The 21548-nt window shown below is 47.2% G+C and overlaps 1 protein-coding gene across 5 annotated transcripts in view; it reads right to left on the bottom strand.

The window, feature by feature from the left end:
- LOC119974880 (Rab interacting lysosomal protein) overlaps window positions 1-21548 on the bottom strand; it is a 62866-nt gene that overhangs the window by 8816 nt on the left and 32502 nt on the right. For 3 of the 5 annotated variants that reach the window (XM_038814203.1, XM_038814204.1, XM_038814208.1), the window contains 4 exons: window positions 18334-18500; window positions 16581-16703; window positions 13754-13843; window positions 7118-7216 (listed from right to left, as the gene is read on the bottom strand). In XM_038814203.1, coding sequence (XP_038670131.1) covers window positions 7118-7216; window positions 13754-13843; window positions 16581-16703; window positions 18334-18500 — 479 coding nt within the window. The remainder of the gene's footprint in view (window positions 1-7117; window positions 7217-13753; window positions 13844-16580; window positions 16704-18333; window positions 18501-21548) is intronic. The other 2 variants (XM_038814206.1, XM_038814207.1) reach the window with 1 other exon arrangement.

Raw genomic sequence — 21548 nt, 5'->3', positions numbered from 1 at the left:
CGAAGGCTTACATTAACACTGCAATGTAGTTACTGTGAAAATCCCCTAGTCACCACACTCCGGTGCCCATTTCAGGTACACTGAGGGAGAAATCAGAATGTCCAATTCATCAAAGAAACACGTCTTTTGGGACTTGTGGGAGGAAACCGGAGCACCCGGAGGAAACCTACGCAGACCCGGGGAGAACATGCAGACTCCGCACAGACAGTGACCCAAGCCGGGAATCAAACCCGGGTCCCTGGCGCTGTGAAGCAACAGTGCTAACTACTGTGCTACCGTGCCGCCCTAATCCTATTGCAGTGATGGAAAGCGTTTTTTTTTTAATGGAAACTGTTCAGGACAGGAGAACCTAATCGAAAACAATGACCTGATGATCATAATGTATGAAATGAAAAATGAAAATGAAATGAAAATCGCTTATTGTCACAAGTAGGCTTCAAATGAAGTTACTGTGAAAAGCCCCTAGTCGCCACATTCCGGCGCCTGTCCAGGGAGGCTGGTACGGGGATCGAATCGTCCTGCTTGGTCTGCTTTAAAAGCCAGCGATTTAGCCCAGTGAGCTAAACCAGCCCCTGAAAGATGGAAGATCAGATTTTGTTGGAGCCAGTACAAAACGAACGTGATCTTTCTGGATACAAAGATGCAAAATGGCAACTTGTTAGCGGAATTGGATAATCTGCAGTGGTATTGCTGGAGATTTTCATAGGATGGAGCTCAGTGTTATGGTGCGAGGTTTATTCATTGGGTTCGCTCCGCAATGGTGCATAACAATTTCCATTGATCTTATTCGTGCATTAACTATTCAGCAGAGAGCTTTAATTAATCCAGTGTGAATGTATTTAACAGAGGTGCTGAAGTGAATTCAAGCTGATGAAAAAGTAACAATTTGCCTATTTTATAAAGCAAGTAACTGGCATTAAAGAACTAAAAACAATTACAAAAAAGTGCAAAATAACAAACCCAGAAATTACTGCAAGTGTTCTTAAAGGTTAAGGATGACTTGAGATTTTTAACTATCATGAGCTATGCTCAATAACCTAATTTTATTATTTTCTGAGGATATGAAAAGTGGGCTTTACTCATCTAATGAAATGACGTGGAGATGCCGGCATTGGACTGGGGTGAGCACTGTAAGAAGTCTTACATCACCAGGTTAAATTCCAACAGGTTTGTTTCAAACACTAGCTTTCGGAGCACTGCTCCTTCCTCAGGTGAATGGAGAGGTATGTTCCAGAAACATTTATATAGACAAAGTCAGAGATGCCAGACAATGCTTGGAATGCGAGCATTTGAGGGTAATCAAATCATTACAGATCCAGAGAGAGGGATAATCCCAGGTTAAAGAGGGTGACTTGTCTCAAGCCAGGACAGTTGGTAGGATTTTGCAAGTCCAGGCCAGATGGTGGGGGGGTGAATGTAATGCAACATGAATCCAAGATCCCGGTTGAGGCCGCACTCATGCGTGCGGAACTTAGCTATAAGTTTTTGTTCGGCAATTCTGCGTTGTCGCGTGTCCCGAAGACCGCCTTGGAGAACGCTTACCCGGAGATCAGAGGCTGAATGCCCTTGACTGCGTAAATGTTCTCCGACTGGAAGGGAACATTCCTGCCTGGTAATTAGAACATAGAACATAGAACAGTACAGCACAGAACAGGCCCTTCGGCCCTCAATGTTGTGCCGAACCATGATCACCCTACTCAAACCCACGTATCCACCCTATACCCGTAACCCAACAACCCCCCCTTAACCTTACTTTTATTAGGACACTACGGGCAATTTAGCATGGCCAATCCACCTAACCCGCACATCTTTGGACTGTGGGAGGAAACCGGAGCACCCGGAGGAAACCCACGCACACAGGGGGAGGACGTGCAGACTCCACACAGACAGTGACCCAGCCGGGAATCGAACCTGGGACCCTGGAGCTGTGAAGCATTTATGCTAACCACCATGCTACCCTGCTGCCCCCAATTGTCGCATGATGCCTGTTCATTCGTTGTCGCAGCGTCTGCATGGTCTCGCCAATGTACCACACTTTGGGACATCCTTTCCTGCAGCGTATGAGGTAGACTACATTGGTCGAGTCGCACGAGTATGTGCCGCATACCTGGTGGAAGTTGTTTCCACATGTAATGCTGGTATCTATGTCGATGATCTGGCATGTCTTGCAGAGATTGCCCTGGCAGGGTTGTGTGGTGTCGTGGTCGCTGTTCTGAAGGTTGGGTAATTTGTTGCAAACAATGGTTTGTTTGAGGTTGCACGGTTGTTTGAAGGCCAGTAGTGGGAGTGTGGGGATGACCTTGGCAAGATGTTCATCTTCATTGATGATGTGTTGAAGGCTGCGAAGAAGATGTCGTAGTTTCTCCGCCCCAGGAAAGTACTGGACGATGAAGGGTACTCTGTCAGTGGTGGCGATCGATGAGTCGAGCGCCATATCCCGTTACACATGGAAAAACCATCCACCAGGTACGCGGCACTTACTCGTGCGACTCGACCAATGTCGTCTACCTCATACGCTGCAGGAAAGAATGTCCCGAAGCGTGGTACATTGGCGAGACCATGCAGACGCTGCGACAACGAATGAACGGGCATCGTGCGACAATCACCAGGCAGGAATGTTCCCTTCCAGTTGGGGAACACTTCAGCAGTCAAGGGCATTCAGCCTCTGATCTCCGGGTAAGCGTTCTCCAAGGCGGTCTTCAGGACACGCGACAACGCAGAATTGCCGAGCAAAAACGTATAGCTAGATTCCGCATGCATGAGTGCGGCCTCAACCGGGATCTTGGATTCATGTCGCATTACATTCACCCCCCACCATCTGTCCAATCCTACCAACTGTCCTGGCTTGAGACAATTCACACCTCTTTAGCCTGGGATTATCCGTCTCTCTGGATCTGTAATGATTTGATTACCCGCAAATGCTCGCATTCCAAACATTGTCCGGCATCTTTGACTTTGTCTGTATAAATGTTTCTGGAACATACCTCTCCATTCACCTGAGGAAGGAGCAGTGCTCCGAAAGCTCGTGTTTGAAACAAACCTATTGGACTTTAACCTGGTGTTGTAAGACTTCTTACTGGTCTAATGAAATGGCAGATTCAGCAGTGACTGGCATTTGTTACCTACAATAATGAGGGCCATTTAAATCCCTGAAATAGTACAAGGAAGCCCCAGGACTTTTACTTACTCAACAACTTTTCATCAATGCAAGGTGGTCTGAAAGGGACGAGTTGAAAGGTCTGTTCCCTCACAAAATAATGGGAGAAGATAGAAGGTCTTGATGATGAATGTGGAGAGTTAAACCCGAAGAAAACTGCTACGGTAAGGCAACAATACCACTCTGGATGAGATGCAGGAAGTTAATCTCTGCAAAGATGTTAATCCCACTATGTTATATATACATTTTTTTAAATTTAGAGTATCCAATTCTTTTTTTTTTCCAATCAAAGAGCAATTTAGCGTGGCAAATCGACCTATCCTGCACATTTTTGGACCGTATGAGGACACCGGATCACCCGGAGGAAACCCATGCAGACACAGGGAGAACGTGCAGACTCCGCACATATAGTGATAGAAGCCGGAACTGAACCTAGGACCTGGAGCTGTAAAGCAACTGTGCTAACCACTGTGCTACCGTGCTGCCCTTAAACTTGTCTTCGTCGCATGCAAGACTTAAGATTCTTCGGCCGCACGTGCTTTCGATTGAGCGCAAACCGTCCGGAGAATGCTGGGGGAGGCCTGCAGCGAGCCTCCCGACAGGCTTCCCGCCTGCCGGGATTCTCCGAGACGCCAAGAGTCAGAACACTACCCCAAATGGGCGGGACCGAATGACACTCGCGGAAGTAGATCGTAAACCTACTAACGACCTATCTGCTCGGTCCAACGGCCTCCCTCGATTCTTCAGCCTCCCCAAGGAGGCTGCAGCCGGGCGCCGGTCAATGCTGGTCGACATAAACTGCCACCCCGGCACTGCCAAGGTGCCTGCATAGCACTGCCAAGCCAGCAGGAGCGCTGTCTGGGTGCCAATGCAAGGGTGCCCAAGTGCCAGGGTGGCACTGCCAAGGGTCAGGGGGCCATACCCATGAAGTGAGGGTGGAGGGGGGTTTGAAGGGTGGAGTGCAGGGCAGGTAAAAAGTTGTCCCCGGGAGGTTGGCGGGGCCCTAGAAGGAAGGGTTTGCACTAAGGGGGCTCAAAAAAAGGGGGAACCTCCAGGGACCGCATAGCAGGGTGTCCACGTGCATGGGGAGTGACATTGCCCATGGGCGGGGGATCCACAAGCTCATATAGAGATCGGGGCACCCTTTCAAAACGGTGGCCGATCTCAGAGTTCAGCTACATAGTGCTAAAAAAAATAATTCTAACTTTAGGCTATACCGGTGAGAAACTCCCCAGGGCCTAAAGAATTGACTAAGTGTCATTGAATAGCGGTGGGAAACTCAACTCCCTGAAAAACCTGCCACAAATGAACTTAGAACATTTTTGGGAGAATCGCGCCTTGAGACTCATACAGTTTAAGGTGGTGTATAGGGCTCATGTGACAGGGTCTAGGATGAGTCCTTTTTTCCCATGGGTGGAGGATATGTGTGGACAGTGTGCAGGCAGTCCGCCGAGCCATGTCCATATGCTTTGGACGTGTCGTGTTTGTCTTTGCCTCCGGTAGCCCGGAGACGGATCTTGTTGTGCTGGTGGGACTCAGAGCCGCCAAAAGCGGGAGCATGGGTGAGCAATTTGGCAGAATTCCTCCACCTAGAAAAAATTAATTTCGCCATAAGAGGGGTAGAGGAGGCATTTTCCAGAAGGTGGAGGCTGTTTGTTGACTTCTTTAAGGGAAAGTAGCAAAAAAAATATATATATATTTTTTAAAGTCATCGGCCCATTAAAAACAAATCACACCATTAGGTCAGACATCAAAGGATTGAGGATGCAAAACCAAAGGCTTGTGACCAGCACCATAATGTTCAGATTCTGTCACGTTGCCCTACAAACAAGAACATAGGCCGGGATTCTCAGAGTCCGCACCAGGTCGGAGAATCGCCGGTGACGCGGAAAATTCCCACCATGCCGCTCCGACGCCGGGACGTGATTCTCCGACAACCGGAGAATCGTCGCCAATCGTGCCTGCGCGGTCAACGAAAGAGGCCCCTGCGGCAGTTCTCCGTGGTCGACTGGCCGAATTCCCGCTAGCATGGTTCCAACCTGGTACCACCCGGCGGGAACGGACCCACGGCCGCAGTGTCCATCCTGGTGCGGGGGCTGGGGGAAATCAGACTCCGGGGGCGGGGGGGGCCTCCACGGCATCATGTCCGCAATTGGGGGCAACCGATTGGCAGGCGCCCGGGATCTGGAGGGGCCTACCTCCTTCCGCGCAGGCCTGTTGTAGAGCTCCGTCATGTTGCACGGCGCCGGCATGGATACGGCCACCACGCGCATGCGCCGGCGTGGAGACAGCCATCATGCGCATGTCTGGACCCACGCCGGCAGTACAGGGCTGCAGTCCAGTGCTGTGCTGGCCCCCTGAATCGCTGGGCCTGAAGGCCCACTGTGTTTACGCCGGCGTCAACACTTAGCCGGGATTTCGGAAAATCCCAACCATAGTTTCACAGAGAGACTCAGTAGTAATAAGTGACTATAGTTAAAATAAGGTGGCATTTGGGGGTGGCAGGTGGTGCAGTGGTTAGCAGTGCTGCCAATGGTGCTGCGGACCCAGGTTCGATCCCGGCCCTGGGTCATTGTGCAAACGCTCCGTGTCTGCGTGGGTTTCACCCCCACAACCCAAAGATGTTCTGGTAGGTGGATTGGCAACACTAAAATTGCCCCTTAATTGGAAAAAAAAATAATTGGCTTCTCTAAATTAATTTTAAAAACGGTGGCATTTTGACATCTTTTGTCACTTACTTATTTGGATTGGAGAAAAAAGTCAAGCCGCAGCCAATGTCCTCAGGAAAACCTGGACCTAAAAGCCTCTTCCTTGCATTGTTCACCTCAAGCATCAAAACACCGTGGATGAATGGCAGCATGGTGGTGCAGTGGGTAGCACTGCTGCCTCACGGTGCCAAGGACCCGGGTTCGATCGTGGCCCCAGGTCACTGTCCGTGTGGAGTTCTCAAAGGAAATGCCGTGTCTGCGTGGGTCTCATCCCCACAACCCAAAAAGATGTGCAGGATGGGTGAATTGGCCAGGCTAAATTGACCCTTATTTGGAAAAAAAAATGAATTGGGTACTCCAAATTTTTTTTTTAAAAAACACTGGACGCCAGGCTGCAGCCCTCACACCCAGAGTAAATGGAAAACAGAAACTGTTACAGTCTCCAAAATGAGCAGTTACAAGCATAGTCACTAAATATGTAAAAAAATATATATATATATATATATTTTATAGGAGAGACATTCTATGAGCGTCTGCATACTTTTATCAAAGTGTAAATTAGAAAGATAATTCCTCCCGGATTGACAAGACCATGTCTGGTTACAAGTCACAGAAAACCTAGTGGGCGTCAGGAACAAAACAGTGTGGATTTAATCCTGGATTTTATGCTATGGGTTTCAATGCAGATTGATTTAAATTGTTACTTTCAGTGATGGTACACACCACAGCAACTTTGTTCCCTTTTGCCTTGTAACTTCGCCATTTATTGCCCTGACCAGTATGTGTAAATGTACAGAAGAAACTCAATGCTAGTTGTTAAACTCATTGCTAACTCAGGAATTCCACCATAAAACAAGTGTCCACAAAAGCAGCTATTAATTCTTAAAAATAAGTCAACAAAATTGATGAAATCCTGAAAAGTGCCGTTAATGAAAATGTTTCCCCCCCCTCCCCACTATTTGGAGAAAAGCTTCTCGGTCTGAAAGCAAGAATGTCACTTGGATCCTAGTTAATTGCAAGAATAAATCTCTAACATTCACACGTCTATCTTTTAAAAAGATTATTTAAATATAGTGTAGGGCTAGCATCTTAAGAGGTTATGGGTTGTTTGATTCTCAGGTCCTTCTCCTCAATTCATTTTCACAAACAGCAGCAGCAATGTTATATATCTATATATTCATATATTCTATGCTAATGTTTAAAAACTCGCTTCCTCGAGGTTTACATCCATAAAAATAATTCTCACATTTACCTGGCAGACAGTACTTTGCAAAGCAGTTCCAAAATCCAGATCTGGATTTCATGGGAGACAATACTTTGCAAAGTAGTTCTACATTCTGGAGGTGGATTTCTGGAAAGCAAATGCAGAAACATTATGCATAAGCAACAATATATTTATTTCAACTCTACTAAACACACTCATTCATGTTACGGTGCTAAAATGAACAATTATTCCAGTAAACTTGTTCATTAATGAACACTGAATTGCGTATTTCATTTGTATGGTCGTTTCCCCAAAAATAAAATCATTGATTGCAAAATAGCATTAAAAACCATCTACAATTCCTCATCTTATAATAATCTTTATTAGTGTCATAAATAGGCTTACATTAACACTGCAATGAAGCTACTGTGAAAAGCCCCTAGTAGCCACCTGTTCGGGTACACTGAGGGAGAATTCAGAACGTCCAAATTACCTAACTGCACGTCTTTCAGGGCTTGTTGGAGGAAACCAGAGCACCCGGATGAAACCCACGCAGTCACAGGGAAAACGTGCAGACTCTGCACAGACAGTGACCCAAGCCAGGAATCAAACCCAGATCTCTGGTTTAGTGCTAACCACTGTGCTACCGTGCATCTCACATGAATCTTTGCACTGGAAGTACCCATTTGCAGAATCTACCCAATACCTCATATTATACGAAAGAACAGATCAGAGAAAATGGACAAATTTTAGTCATGGGGATACTGCAGCATGGGTTTACATGGCAAACGGATGAGGCTGCAGTATTTTGCAAAACTGTTTCAATCCCCTTATTTTCAGAACATGGCAGCCAATCAACAGCACAGCAAAGTACTGACTTAAGTTGCTTGCGAGGGCATGGAGGTGCTGTCACACAAATCAGTGCCCAATTTCTTATGTGGGAAGTTATCTATTTCAATTTTAGCCGTTCCACAAAACAAAATGCGTTGGGCGGGGTCACGGTGGTGGAAATCACAGGGTCCTTGGCCCAGAGTTATTTAAGCATGATTATGGAATCTTGCTCATGCAATTTCATGATCTGTTGTTTTTCTTTTATTCATTCAAGCGATGTGGACTTCGCTGGTTGTGGCCCATTCCTAATTGCCCTATTTCCTGACATTGCCACAGTTCAAGTACTGTACACATCATTAGCTGTGGTGCAATTTGGGATGTTGAGTTTGTGAACGCTGCTATATAATAACTAACTTTCCAATTCCATAAGCTGTTTGCCAAAGTCACCATTACCAGAGAACTCACCTTCAGTGGGTAAGAATACGTTTGAGGGGGAGAGCTTAAGGGTTTACACACAGGAGCTGAGAATCGCTAGAAAACAGAACATTGAGCAGAACCAACCACAGTCGAGGAACATCAGACCCAGAGGGAGATTTCGATTAAATGGGGTTTCGATTAAATGGGTGTATGAGACAGTTCAACAGTAACAGGAGAAAGTTAGTTATTATATAGCAGCGTTCACAAACTCAACATCCCAAATTGCACCACAGCTAATGATGTGTACAGTACTTGAACTGTGGCAATGTCAGGAAATAGGGCAATTAGGAATGGGCCACAACCAGCGAAGTCCACATCGCTTGAATGAATAAAAGAAAAACAACAGATCATGAAATTGCATGAGCAAGATTCCATAATTAGCAAATCAGATCGTCTATTTTAATTAGGTTAGTTGAGGGATAAAGGCCAAGACAGGGTGAACTCTCCTGCTTTTCTTCCATTAGTGCAATGGAATCTTTTGTACACCAAGAGTACAGATCTCAATGTAACATTTCATTCAAAAGACAGCATCTCAGACAGTGAAGCACTTGAGTTTCAGTTTCATGTGTGTCTGCAAGTCTCTAGAGGGGGACTTCAACCCACAACCTCCAACCTGAGAAGAGAGAAGGCTCTTAACCTCCAGCATCAACATGCCCATCTTAAATGTGCTATGTGCTTGTGGAAAGGTTATTTGGCAGTACTTTTTGTTTTCAGTGGGGTTTGAAAAGTGTGTGCATCATTTATTAAAAAGGCATTCGTTTTTCGCAAAAGGCCTCCAAAGCCCCCCCCAAATGCCTTAACCCAGAGTTGACCAAACTGTGGGTCACGATCCCGTAAGATTTTGGGGTTATCAGCAGCTGGACAAAAACGGTGGTCATGACACTCTGGCTGAATGCCAACAGGCACGAAGCTGCTTCAAATCCTCATGGTTTTAGCGCCTGCCTCCTCCTGGTTGTTGGAGGAGTTGCTGTCAATAATGGGATCGTCCCTGCAAATTATGGGAGGAGGATAAGGTGTCTATGGAAGGGGTTAGTTCAAGTGGGAGGAGGAATTGCGATGACGCTGGAGGAGACACTGTGGTGTGAGGGGCTGTGGGAGGGGAATGCCTCAAACTTGTCCACGAGGCTGGGGTTGATACAGTTGAAGGTGGTACACAGTGCGCAGTTGGCGAAGTCAAGGATGAGCCTGCTGTTTGAGGGGATAGAGGATACTTGCGTGTGGGAGGGGCCCGGCTAATCATGTGCACATGGCTCTGGTTCCAGCCCAAAGTTGGGGAAATTTTGGAGATCGTTTTTTAGCACCATGTTGGTGATCCGGCCATGTGGATTTGGAGCTGGGTCCCGTGCAGCCATATTGGGGGTTTTGGACCTGCTGGAGCTGCGGACAGAAGCTGGGGCAGATATTTTAGCCTTCACCTCATTGATCGCTCACAGGTGGGTTCTGTTGGGGTGGAAGTCAGCTTCTCCACCATGTGCCTCGACGTGGCTGGGGGATCTACTGCACTTCTTACATATTGAGACAGCAAAATCTGCCCGGGGAAGGGGGGGTGGAAGCAAATGAGGGTTCCATAAGAGACGGGGTTTGTTTATTTCGCATTTTGGACAGCTAGTTACAGGCAATTGTTGGGGGGTGGGGGAGTTGGTGCAGGGCTTATTGTATTGGGGGTGTAATGTTTTTCTTTTGTAAAATATTTAAATGCTAGAAATTTGAATTAAGATACTTCTTTAAAAAAATCCTCAGCTTTATTTATTGGTGGGTGTGGCCTAATGGACATATCTTGGGAGGCAGATTGCTGCTGCAAAAAAAACCTATGAAAAGGCAGGTATTTTTTAATTTTCAAAAGAAACTCCTGTAGTTTAAACAACTTCCACCACACTGAACCCTTTGCCACTCCCCCCCCCCCCGCCACCCCACCAAACTGTCTTTACCAAAATCCTCTCCTCACCTGACAGTATTAAAAATAGGTTTGCTATCATTCATTCTGTTGAGATTTGCGTTCTGCACAAACTCCAGATCTCATGCTTTCCCTTGCTTCAGAATCACAAAATTAAAGTGGAATTCATCAAAATGTAACAGCTTTCTGTACAATGTTGTCATTAGGAAAGTCTTAAAGGGAAAGGCGGGGCGTGGGGGAGAAAATTGCTACAGAACTGATGTGTTGGGCAGGCTGGGTCGATGGGGACTGCACTTTATGCAGTGTAGCGAGAGACAGACCTCCAACACTTGATAAGATGCAACACAATTTTATTTAACGTCTTAACTACTATACGTGTTCAACTGTGGGTTGACACTATACTGACTTGACTGGAGACCTAGTACTAGCCTGACTAGACTTACTAGCTACCACATGGTGTTTGCACTGGCTAGCTCACGAACTCTGACTGTCTCAGTGGCTGGGTCCCGAGAGAGCGGGAAACCTAGTGCCCTCTGGCTTTATAGTGGTAGTGTCCTGTCTGGTGATTGGCTGCTCTGTTCTGTGTGTTTACTGATCATCCTGTGTGTCAATCACTGCCTGTCTGCACTCCATTATATACATAGATGTATATTATGACAAGAATGTTCAATGTATTATGGCTGTATTCGGCTCCCAAAATATGTTGTTAAACTGCAATCCATGTGTTCAATCAGTCAAACACCTGACTTCTCAGGAAGTCCACCCACAGGAGATTAAAGTGGACAGGTTCACACTTGGTCCACTGTACGCGTACCCAAAATGCTCTCCCATTGCGTGCTTTTTAAAACTCCTTTCTGGAGTCACAATGTACACCTATAAAAACTCCAAATAGTGTTTTAAAGAAGATAGTTGTCCACGGAAAGGTGGCAGGGCACATATTGTGACTCCAGTTTCCTTGTTGACTTGTTTTTGCAGGTTAAAGAGTTATTTGCGACAGGAGCACGCTTCAAGGATTCACAATAGTGAAAAGAAACAAGATAGTCCAAAATGAGCTCGACCTGTTTCATGTGCAGCTGCTTGTCCAACATGGCAATCACGCGTCTTTAACAACCTTTATCAATACACAAGCATAGACTCAAGACGACACCTCAAGAGATGACATTGAACCCTGACCTGGAAACTGGGTTGCGCAAGTCCTCATGTTTCAATCTCAACAGTGTCTCCCAAGTTTCCAAAATGACATGTAAGGAGCACAAGCATATTCCTTACTGCAATATTGGATAAGGATAAACAACTGGTACCCTTTAGCCACATCTGAAGCTGGTGTTAGTCCAATTATTTGTATGTGCTGGACCCTCTGTTCAGCTTACAAGCAGCGTCAAAAAGGGATTGCCAGGGTAGACGTAGAGTAGATGGTTCCCCTTGTTGGACACTCTAGAACGAGAGGCCATAGTTCTAGGCCCAGGGGTGGCAGATTTAAAACAGAAATGAGGAGGAATTACTTCACTCAAAGGGTGGTGAATCTGTGGAATTCTCTACCCCAGTGTGCAGAGAATGCCGGAACACTAAACAAATTGAAGGAGGAGACAGATAGGTTTTTAAGTAGGAGCGGGATGTAGGGTTATGGGGATTGGGCAGGAAGGTGGAGAGGAGGCCGAGATGATTTCAGCTATGATCGTATTGAAAGGTGGAGCAGGCTCGAGGGGCCTAATCGTGCTCCTAGTTCTTATGTTCTTCCCAGTGGATAAAATGGGTGCAAGACAATACCAGAAGAATTGCTCAAGGTCCTTGTTGCAACAGAGGTTTTGCCATGAGGCAGTTGTCACACACTGGATATACTCAGGAGAAACTAACCCGACAGATCACCTGCAGAAAACAGGTATGTTCTTTACTAGAAAACAACTCTCCTGATCACCACAGTACCCATCTCCTAGATCCCAATCTCACCAGGGCCCCATCCGACCAGCTATCCTCCACCTCAGTGAGTCCAACACTTTCCTGTACACTAGTAACAGGCTGGACTTCCTGCAAGCACCTCCCACCGCTTCATCATATGGGAATGAAGTGTAAAGTATCTTTGCCTCCCAGGTATCTACGCAAATGCATTTCCAGGTCACAACACCAAGCTACTGCCAGGCAAATACTTACAACGTATAACACAGAAACAGGCCATTCACCCAGCCAATCCGTTCTAACATTCATCACCTCATGAGCAGCAGACCTAATCCTAGGTACTTGTTGCACTTCCACATCTCTTGTGAGCCACCTAACCAATTTCAATCATATACTCTGGTCATCTACACGGAGAATCCCGCCCGAGGTCAATAGACTTTTCCATTGTCCACATCTCGCCCATGGCGATCTTGCGGTGGGCGGGGTGGGAAAATCCAGGGAAAATCTTAGTGACTTTTTTGGGCACTGGAGAGTTTCTCACCAGTTTAGCCCCACAGTTAGAATTTGCTTTCCGTACGAGGGAGCTGAACTGAGAGAACGGGCAACCATTTTAAAAGGGTGCCCCGATCTCCAAGTGAGTTTGTGGGTGACCCACACCCCCTGCTCATGGGCAATGTCCCCCCCACCCCATACATGGAGACTAACCCCTCCCCCTCCCAGTGAGTACACCAATACCTCTCTCCAGCACCTCCCCCTCACCATGCACCCTTACAGGCCCCCTCCCTTCCAGGACCCCACCCGTCACCCCACAACCTCCCAGAGGTCTGTACCTATCTGCCAAGCACAGCCCCCACCTTTCACCCCCTCCAGCTTCCTTTCATGGGCCCCTCTCCCTCAGCCTCTGAGCCTTGGCAGTGCCACCCTGGCACTTGGGACATCGACCCTGCACTGACCCTGACAACCCAGGAATCTCCGATAGACCAGGAGACACCCTGGGTGCCATTGCGTCTGGTCCATGTTTGTGTGGACCAGTGCCGAACGGTGCCCGGCTGCCGACTCGCTGGAGAGGCCGGTAGATCCTGGGCAAGTTTAAATCCGACTTCGGCGCGTGGTTTGGTCCCGACCTTATTGGAACTGGGTAGATCCCGCGAGGTGTGAAGGTAGCCGGGAAACCCAGTGGACGCCTCTCCCAGCATTCATCGGCCACACCACGCTCGAGCGAGAACGAAGTGCAGCCGGTGGATCGCGCCCATGTTTTAACTGGAACACTTGTCCATCATCCCATTTCTCTTAATTCACAGTTCTTCTAAACATTCCAAAACAGTGTCTGCAAATTATCGGTTGGGAGAGGACGACCCAGGGTTTACTGGAACGCACTGGGTGACTGCGTGGGCACACTCTGTATGAATAAAAAAATTAAGTCATAAAAATGCTCCTCATAGTTTCAGACACCCCCCTGTTCTAATGAGCGAAGTCAGCCAATAAAGCATGAAGAAAAGAAAAACTAACAGAAGACAATAAGGGATTCATCAGAGAGAGTTAATTAAAATTAAAATTACCATTAAGAATTAACATTAATTCAAACTCACATGGATTTGATTCTGGACTCTGGTGGCTTGGCATCCACTTCATCTGGGGAGAAGCAGGGAAGGGAAAGGGCTTCTTTGTCCTCTTCATCACTGGACGGAAACATAGTTAAAGATTTTTTTTAAAAATGTGCGAATTGCAATCAGTAAAGTGGCCTTTTCAGCCCACAATCTCTTGAAACTACAGATGGATTCCAGTAATTATAATATTCCTTATGGCCCGCCTAGAAATTAACAGCAAAACCAGTGCAGCGTGGACCATCTGCGAAACACATTGCAGCAACTCACCAAGGCTGCTTTGACAGCAAATTCCATACCTCTGACCGCCACTACCTAGAAGCACAAGGGCAGCAGATGCATGGGAACACCATCAACTGGGAGTCCCTCTCAAAGTCAAGCACCATCCTGACCTGGAAGTTTAATTGCCATTCCTTCCTCGTCACCAAGCCACAATCCCGAATATTCCGGAAATCCCTTGCTGACAACATTGTGGGTGTATCGGCAGCAGTTCAATATGGTAGCAGCTCAGCAATACTTGCCCTGGGGGCACAATGGCATAGTTTAGCACTGCTGCTTCACACAGCCAGGTATCCCAGGTTCAATTCTGGCCTTGGGTGACTGTCCGTGTGGAGTTTGCACGTTCTCCCAGTGTCTGCGGGTGCTCACCCACAGTCAAAAGGTGTGCAGGATTGGATCAATACATGGGTTATGGGGGATGGGGCAGGGAGTGGTTGTCGCTGCACACTCAATGGGCCGAATGGCCTCCTTCTGCACTGTAGGGATTCTATGACAATAAATGCTTAAAAAGTCACCATGACAAGTTTCTGCTGAAGGGGACTCCAAAAGCTAAGATGTTTTGACACAAGGATATCCATGGGCATATTTTTAAAGCATTGAAATATTATTCAATTATTTAACTGCACCACTGTAACCAGTAAATAATTCTCTATAGTTTCTCACAGTTACACACTGGGCTGATTAGTATGGCTAAAATGGGTTTGACCAAGTTAGCGAATATAAATCAATAAAAAATTTTATTGCAAACTAATTCCTCAAGTTGTGTTCTAAAATGGTGCCGGATTACACTGGTACATGGCGGCATTTAATTTACCAAAAATGTAAATAAGTTTGAACAGAAAAAAAGTGAGCAAGGAAATTAAAAACATGGCACAATTGAGTGCAATTGGCACCCATATCACCAATTGTACCCAATGTGGCCGTTGTGTTATGCCCTTCAAAAGCAGCCACATTTTGTTACATTGTACTTTTCATGGCAACAACAAACTGGCGGGTAAATATGGTGCAAGAGTGCCAGGTCAAATTCAGCTTTCTCTTGCTGCTTCGGAGAGCTTAAAACCACCACAACTCGCTTGTACTTCTGCAAAGTAAAACATCCAAAAGTCGGATACAAGGAGGAGGAGGAGGAGCCTGGAAGATTTGGCAGTGCCATTACGTCTCTGAAAACACCCAGCGACGATCGGGAGTGTGAGAGGGTTACAAAGAGTCACCACGAAAAGACAATTAAAGTGGCCGGTTGCAAATAGACAAATTGCCGGGGGAAAAAAGAAAACCCACAAAATAGCAAATTTTCCCCCCTGGTGCAACATAGAGAGGGGCAACCACAAAAAGACAAATTAAACTAGCACTGCAGTTTTGCTGGGTAGTTTTCGGCTGAGCCACCAGATGGAGCACCTCTCCAGCGCGTACTTGTGGAGAATAAAATTGGTGCACTTTCAGTTCTTCCTGCCCTGAGAGGGGTGCCACTTACTGCCAAATCCAGAAACAAAACAAAACATGAAAGGGGTACAACAACTCCAGATGGAATCGCCTTGTGGGAAATCCCAAATTAGGGACCATTAACACAAGATAATCCCTAATAAAAACCAATTAGAAATTCAGGCCAAGCTTCTTTACTGTCTGGTGGTGGGAATGTGGAACTCACGACCACAGGGAGTGGCTAACGTGCCCAGAACGAGGGAAAGAGGAATCGAAGGATATGTTTATAGGCCGGGTGAAGTAAATATAGGAGGCGGCGGCTTGTATGGAGCATAAACACCAGTGTAACGTCCAGTTTCTGCCCTATAAAATTCTATGACGCTCCATGCAATCTGACCTCAACTTTGCCCAGAGGTCAGGGCAGCACAGTGGGTTCGCACTGCACCGAGGTCCCAGGTTCGATCCCGGCTCTGGGTCACTGTCCGTGTGGAGTTTGCACATTCTCCCCGTGTTTGCGTGGGTTTTGCCCCCACAACCCAAAAAGATGTGCAGGATAGGTGGAGTGGCCACGCTAAATTGCCCCTTAATTGTAAAAAAAATTAATTGGGTATTCTAAATTTTTTTTAAAATTCTTTGCCCAGAGGTTTAAAAAAATATTTTTTTCCTAAATTGCTGTGTGTCCCATTTTCAATAATTACCTTGGCCTCGATAGTGCAGCATTAGCATACCGTACTGTTCATCTGGGGATCATTTTCTCCGAGGAAGCGGTTAGATTGAAAGAAAACGAAAACAAAGTTCTGCCGGGGTAACGAGATGGGTGGCAAACTAGCCTGGGTGGTGGGTGTGGGAGTCATATGTGGTCCCCATTCCTGCAAGAACTTTCAACCTATGTCATCCCAGTGTTAGCTGCGAAGGAAAACTGCACTGCTGGTCAGGGGGGCGGAGAAATTAAGAGGTCAAGAGGATCGCAACTGGAAAAAAAAACTGGTCTCTGATGTAAATGGAGGAAATGTGGTCACAAGATCACATTTGAAAGGCAAAAATGAACGCAGAGTAGGGTCAGAGTTTCAGATCAGCCTCTCCCCTGGTGGCCTTTGCATATTGAAGCACTCACCTGCTGCACATGTCCTCTTGTATTCCCAACATCTTAGCCTTCACTTTCTTCCTCTGCTTCTTAATCGTAGTCTTGATCGCTTCCATGAAAATTGCTGGGCACTTCTCATCATTGAGGATCTCTCTGCAACATCAAAGCAGATCTTCTCAGTCTCCATCGCACAAGGCAAAAGACAGTACCTTACACACCATTTCAGCTGTTCTGCACTTCCAAGAAAGTATCAAGAGCTAAATTGCATTAAACCATAAACTGTAGCGCAGTGGTGATGGCCACACTAAGAACATGGAGCTAGATGAGGCAACATTTCAGCTTGACCGAGCTGTCTCTCATAGCCCCCATTTGCAGAAACCACAAGTTCCCACCAGCCATGCTGGACACCACCTTAAAAAAAAATGGAGACAGGATGGGGAGGACGCTAACAGTCAGGGACTTTTATATAGGGGATAGATTAGCGACATTGAGCGAACTGACGGAGGACCTGGAACTATCGACAGGACAGGAACTTAGACACCTCCAGGTAAACCACTTCCTCTGCTAGGAGACAGTTGGATACCCCAGGCCCCTGGGAACCACATTAATAAGGGATCTGATAACCACGGACAGTAAGGAAAGAGAAAACTGTGGGAAAATCCACGGACAGCTACTGGACAGGTCAAGACTGCCACTGGATGAAGCCAGACGAAAATGAGATGACGAACTGGGGACAGAAGTGGGTGAGGGACTCTGGAGTGAAGCACTGCGCATGGCCAACTCCACCTCCTCCTGCACAAGGCTCAGCCTCGAGCAGTTCAAAGTGGTGCACAGAGCACACCCAACCAGAACCTGAATGAACAGGTTCTTCCCAGAGGTGGAGAATAAATGTAGATGATGCCAGAAAGGCCAAGCCAACCCCACCCATTTGTTTTGGGCCTGTGCCAAACTTGTAGGGTACTGGACAGCCTTCTTCGATGCAATGTCCAAGGTTGTGGCGTGGGTGGAGCCATGCCCGTGACTGGCAATCTTCGGGGTATCGGAACAGCCAGAGCATGGGGAAGAGGGCAGATGCCCTTGCCTTTGCTTCCCTAATCACACGCCAGAGAATCCTGCTCAGCTGGCGATCAGCAGCACCACCCACAGCTGCAGACTGGCTGGCAGACATGACGGAATTTCTCAGTTTCGAGAAGATCAAATACACCATTCGAGGGTCAGAAGAAGGCTTCCCCAAAGCATGGGGGGCAGTTCGTTGGCTTGTTCCAAGACCTGTTCAAAGCAACAGCGTGTAGGGAAAAAGTGAGGGATGGGGGAAGACAGACAGGGACACGCAACTCTTGGAGGGGGGTGGGGGTGGGAATGGGAACGGAAGGCCCCCCTCTAACCCACAAGGGCGGCAACAGAAAACAAAGGGAAAAGGGGAGAATAGGAGCTGGGGACAGGACACCCTGAACAAAAGAGGAGGATGCCAAGGAGGGGCAAGGGAAGGGGAAGGGAACACAAAGATTGATAATATGTATACAAGAACCACACATGCTGTAAATATTGAATGTAAAAAGTGTTACTGTGTATGAATTGAAAATGGCAATTGAAATATTTTTTAAAAACCCCTTAAACCGTAAATAGCACAGGGCATGCATTTTTAGATCGCAGTCATCTGATTATACAGATAGGGCGATTCTTCATCTTTATGAGCTGGGGGGGGTTGAAACACAATCTTAAAGCGCTGCAAGACACACATCGCCACCTGAACCTTTTTGTACACCACACAATACATGCCCACCTCTGATAGTACGCTAGTTCCTCCTGCACTAAGAACAAGTTAGCTTTTAGCTCGTTGCGCTCTTGCAGAATCTGTCGCATTTCTTGCTTTGTAAAATAGGGCCGGTTTGGGTCTTTCACATCGATGATGATTTTGTCAGCCATGTTGATTGCTGGTGTTTTTGTGATCTTCAAAAGAAAAGAAAGAAAGGTTTGAGGACATTCAAAGTCTACAACAGTTATCCAGCAACAACAATGTTCTCTTGGTTCAATTCGGATTTCAGACGTGATAGTCACCTTTTTGCTTTCTAAACAGTGTGCCAACAAAACCATGCTTCATGCCAAATATTTTTAAATATATATAATTTAATCTACCCAACTCATTTTTTCCAATTAAGGGACAATTTCATAGAATTTACAGTGCAGAAGGAGGCCATTCAGCCCATCGAGTATGCACCGGCTCCTGGAAAGAGCACCCGACCCAAGGTTAACACTTCCACCCTATCCCCATAACCCAGTAACCCCACCCAACACTAAGGGCAATTTTGGACACTAAGGGCAATTTATCATGGGCAATCCACCTAACCTGCACATCTTTGGACTGTGGGAGGAAACCGGAGCACCCGGAGGAAACCCACGCACACACGGGGAGGATGTGCAGACTCCGCAGAGACAGTGACCCAAGCCGGAATCGAACCTGGGACCCTGGAGCTGTGAAGCGATTGTGCTATCCACAATGCTACCGTGCTGCCCCAAATTAGCATGGCTAATCCACCTAACCGGAACTTGCAACATAAAGGTGCCTACCCTAATTTGCATCACTGTACTCTCCACATTGCAACCCACTCAGATGGAGACACTGCATCAGCAAAGGCCCATCAAGGACAATGCTTCAGGAGAATACGAGTGAACCCGTATCCTGTGCCTTGATGTCTTGCGAATGGGGAAAATCACGTGGGATATTTAAGACGGGGTTCCCAGAGGAGGATTACTTTACAAGGGGAAATATATTAGTCACAATCTTGTTTGAACCATCGGCGACAGTCATGTGACAGGCCCACAATTTGTCTGTTAAACCTCTGCTTTCTCTGCAGGAGGCCAAGCAGCTGAGACACTGAGGAAAGATGACCCAAGTGGGTCCCACATTCCTCCCCCTCACTCACTTCAATCCATCTTGCAACCTTGAACCCTGTTTGCTGGCCATGACTATCCAGGGATGCTCCTGCTGCAGAGAATTAAAATAATCCAGCACCACTGACTCCAAGTGAACAGCCAAATAATTGTCTATGTCTTTAAATGCAAGCATCGGAACCACCAAAGAAAATTCGCAAGGCCACCCAATTCAGACGGAAGCTAGCCAAACTACAGACTGTAGATTGCTTTCATTTTTATTGACTCTAGTTTGACTAACCTATCCTTCCCGATTCTGTAATCAGTGGAAAGTATTTTATTAAGATCAGTTTAAGCTTAAGAAAGCTAATTGCTTTCTTTGTTAACTTCAAAAAAACCTGTCCAATCATCACAGCGAGTAAACAGTTCTCATTAAATTCACAAGCACATTCTTTTCAAACTAATAAAAAGTCTGTTGCGGTCAAATGAGGAGAGGGAAACGAGGGGTGACATTTGACCACTCCTCACATGATAGGAATCAGTTAAAAGACATTTGGTCAATGCAGATCCTTCACTGGTTAGGATCTGGATTGACAACTTTCATCTTTCCCGGCTGTAATTAACAAGATGTTCCAGTTTCTTTTAGAATGCTTTGGTACCAATCTAATCTGGGGCTGTCAAATACTACATTTTCCAATTGTCTAAGTATTAATCCCTGTACTATTTTGTTCCAGGACTTCTTGTGGGGCAGCGGATAACATCCCTGGCCTCGGAGTCAGAAGCTCCAGGATCGAGTCCCACCCCAAGACTCGATGGCCAAGGAAAGCGAGTTCATAATGTGGTCAAATTTGTTGAGTATGTCAACCTGCAAACCCTTCGAAACACACCAATGGGTGATACGGGCAGTAAGGTGGCACAGTGGTTAGCACTATTACTCCACAGCTCCAGGGACCCGGGTTCGATTCCCCGTTTATGTCACTGTCTGTATGGAGCCTGCACATTCTCCCCATGTCTGTGTGGGTTTCCCCCGGCTGCTCCGGTTTCCTCCCAGAAGTCCCAAAAGACGTGCTTGTTAGGTGAATTGGATATTCTGAATTCTCCCTCGGTGTACCCGAACAGGCACCAGAACGTGGTGACTGGGGTTTTGCTCAGTAACTTCATGACAGTGTTAATGTAAGCCTACTTGTGACACTAAAACGGTGCCAATTTGCGATTGACACTCAGGAGGCCGAAAGCTGCAGCTGTACATATACAATTCACCCCTCTTCTTTCCTCCTCTCCCCCCCCCCCCCCCAAGGTCGGTATGCCGACCAGTGAGGAGGAGGGCAGCACGGATGGCAGCCCTCGACAAGAGACCCAATGCACCCTGGAACTCGAATCCGAGGATGACACTGACTTCCCGTCACAGCTGTCTCCAATACCCTCCGACATCCCAGAGACACTCACCTCCATCGGACACTTTAGTAAAGAGGCTCCTGGGACACTCTCTGGTGTGCACCACACAGCTGATCAGGTACATCAGGTGGAGGTAGCCACCTGAGGGGGTAGACGGTCAGAGAGCAGGCCAACCCAGGAACTAGTTGCCGTCCAGACAGGTTTTGGGCTTCTGGAACGGACAGTCTCATCGATTGTGGAGACGTAGTCCCTCGCTCTGCAGACTGCATGAGGGGTTCTCACCGAGCATTCAGCACCTGCAGGCGCAAGTGGAGGTGTCCAACCGCGTGCAGGAGCAAGATGTTGTTCCAACCATGCGTGCCACCCAGGCCAACGTCACGGTGGAGGCAAGGTTTTTTGCTGTGGATCAGCATGTCCAAGACCTGGGGCATTCGGTGCAGGTGCTGGCAGAGGCCCAGGACAGGGTTGCCGACTCACAGGCAGCCATGTGCCAGAGCCCCTGGAAATTGCAGCGGCGCTCCTGAGCATGGCCCAGTCACAGCGGGCTACGGCTGAGAGCATTGTGGCGGCATTGCCCAGGCGCTGGCCGACATGGCGCAGATAGAGGTGGCCCAGTCCCAGACAGAGATGGTGTATTCACTGGCTGATGTGACACAGGCCCAGAAGATGGTGGCACAGTCCCAGGTGGTGATGATCCACTCGCTGTACTCCGTGACCACGAGCATGCAGACT

Source organism: Scyliorhinus canicula, chromosome 12 (genome assembly GCF_902713615.1).
Source record: "Scyliorhinus canicula chromosome 12, sScyCan1.1, whole genome shotgun sequence".
NCBI classification, from domain to species: Eukaryota; Metazoa; Chordata; class Chondrichthyes; order Carcharhiniformes; family Scyliorhinidae; genus Scyliorhinus; species Scyliorhinus canicula.
Note: the sequence above shows the minus strand (reverse complement) of the source record. Positions and strands in the feature narration are given on the sequence as shown.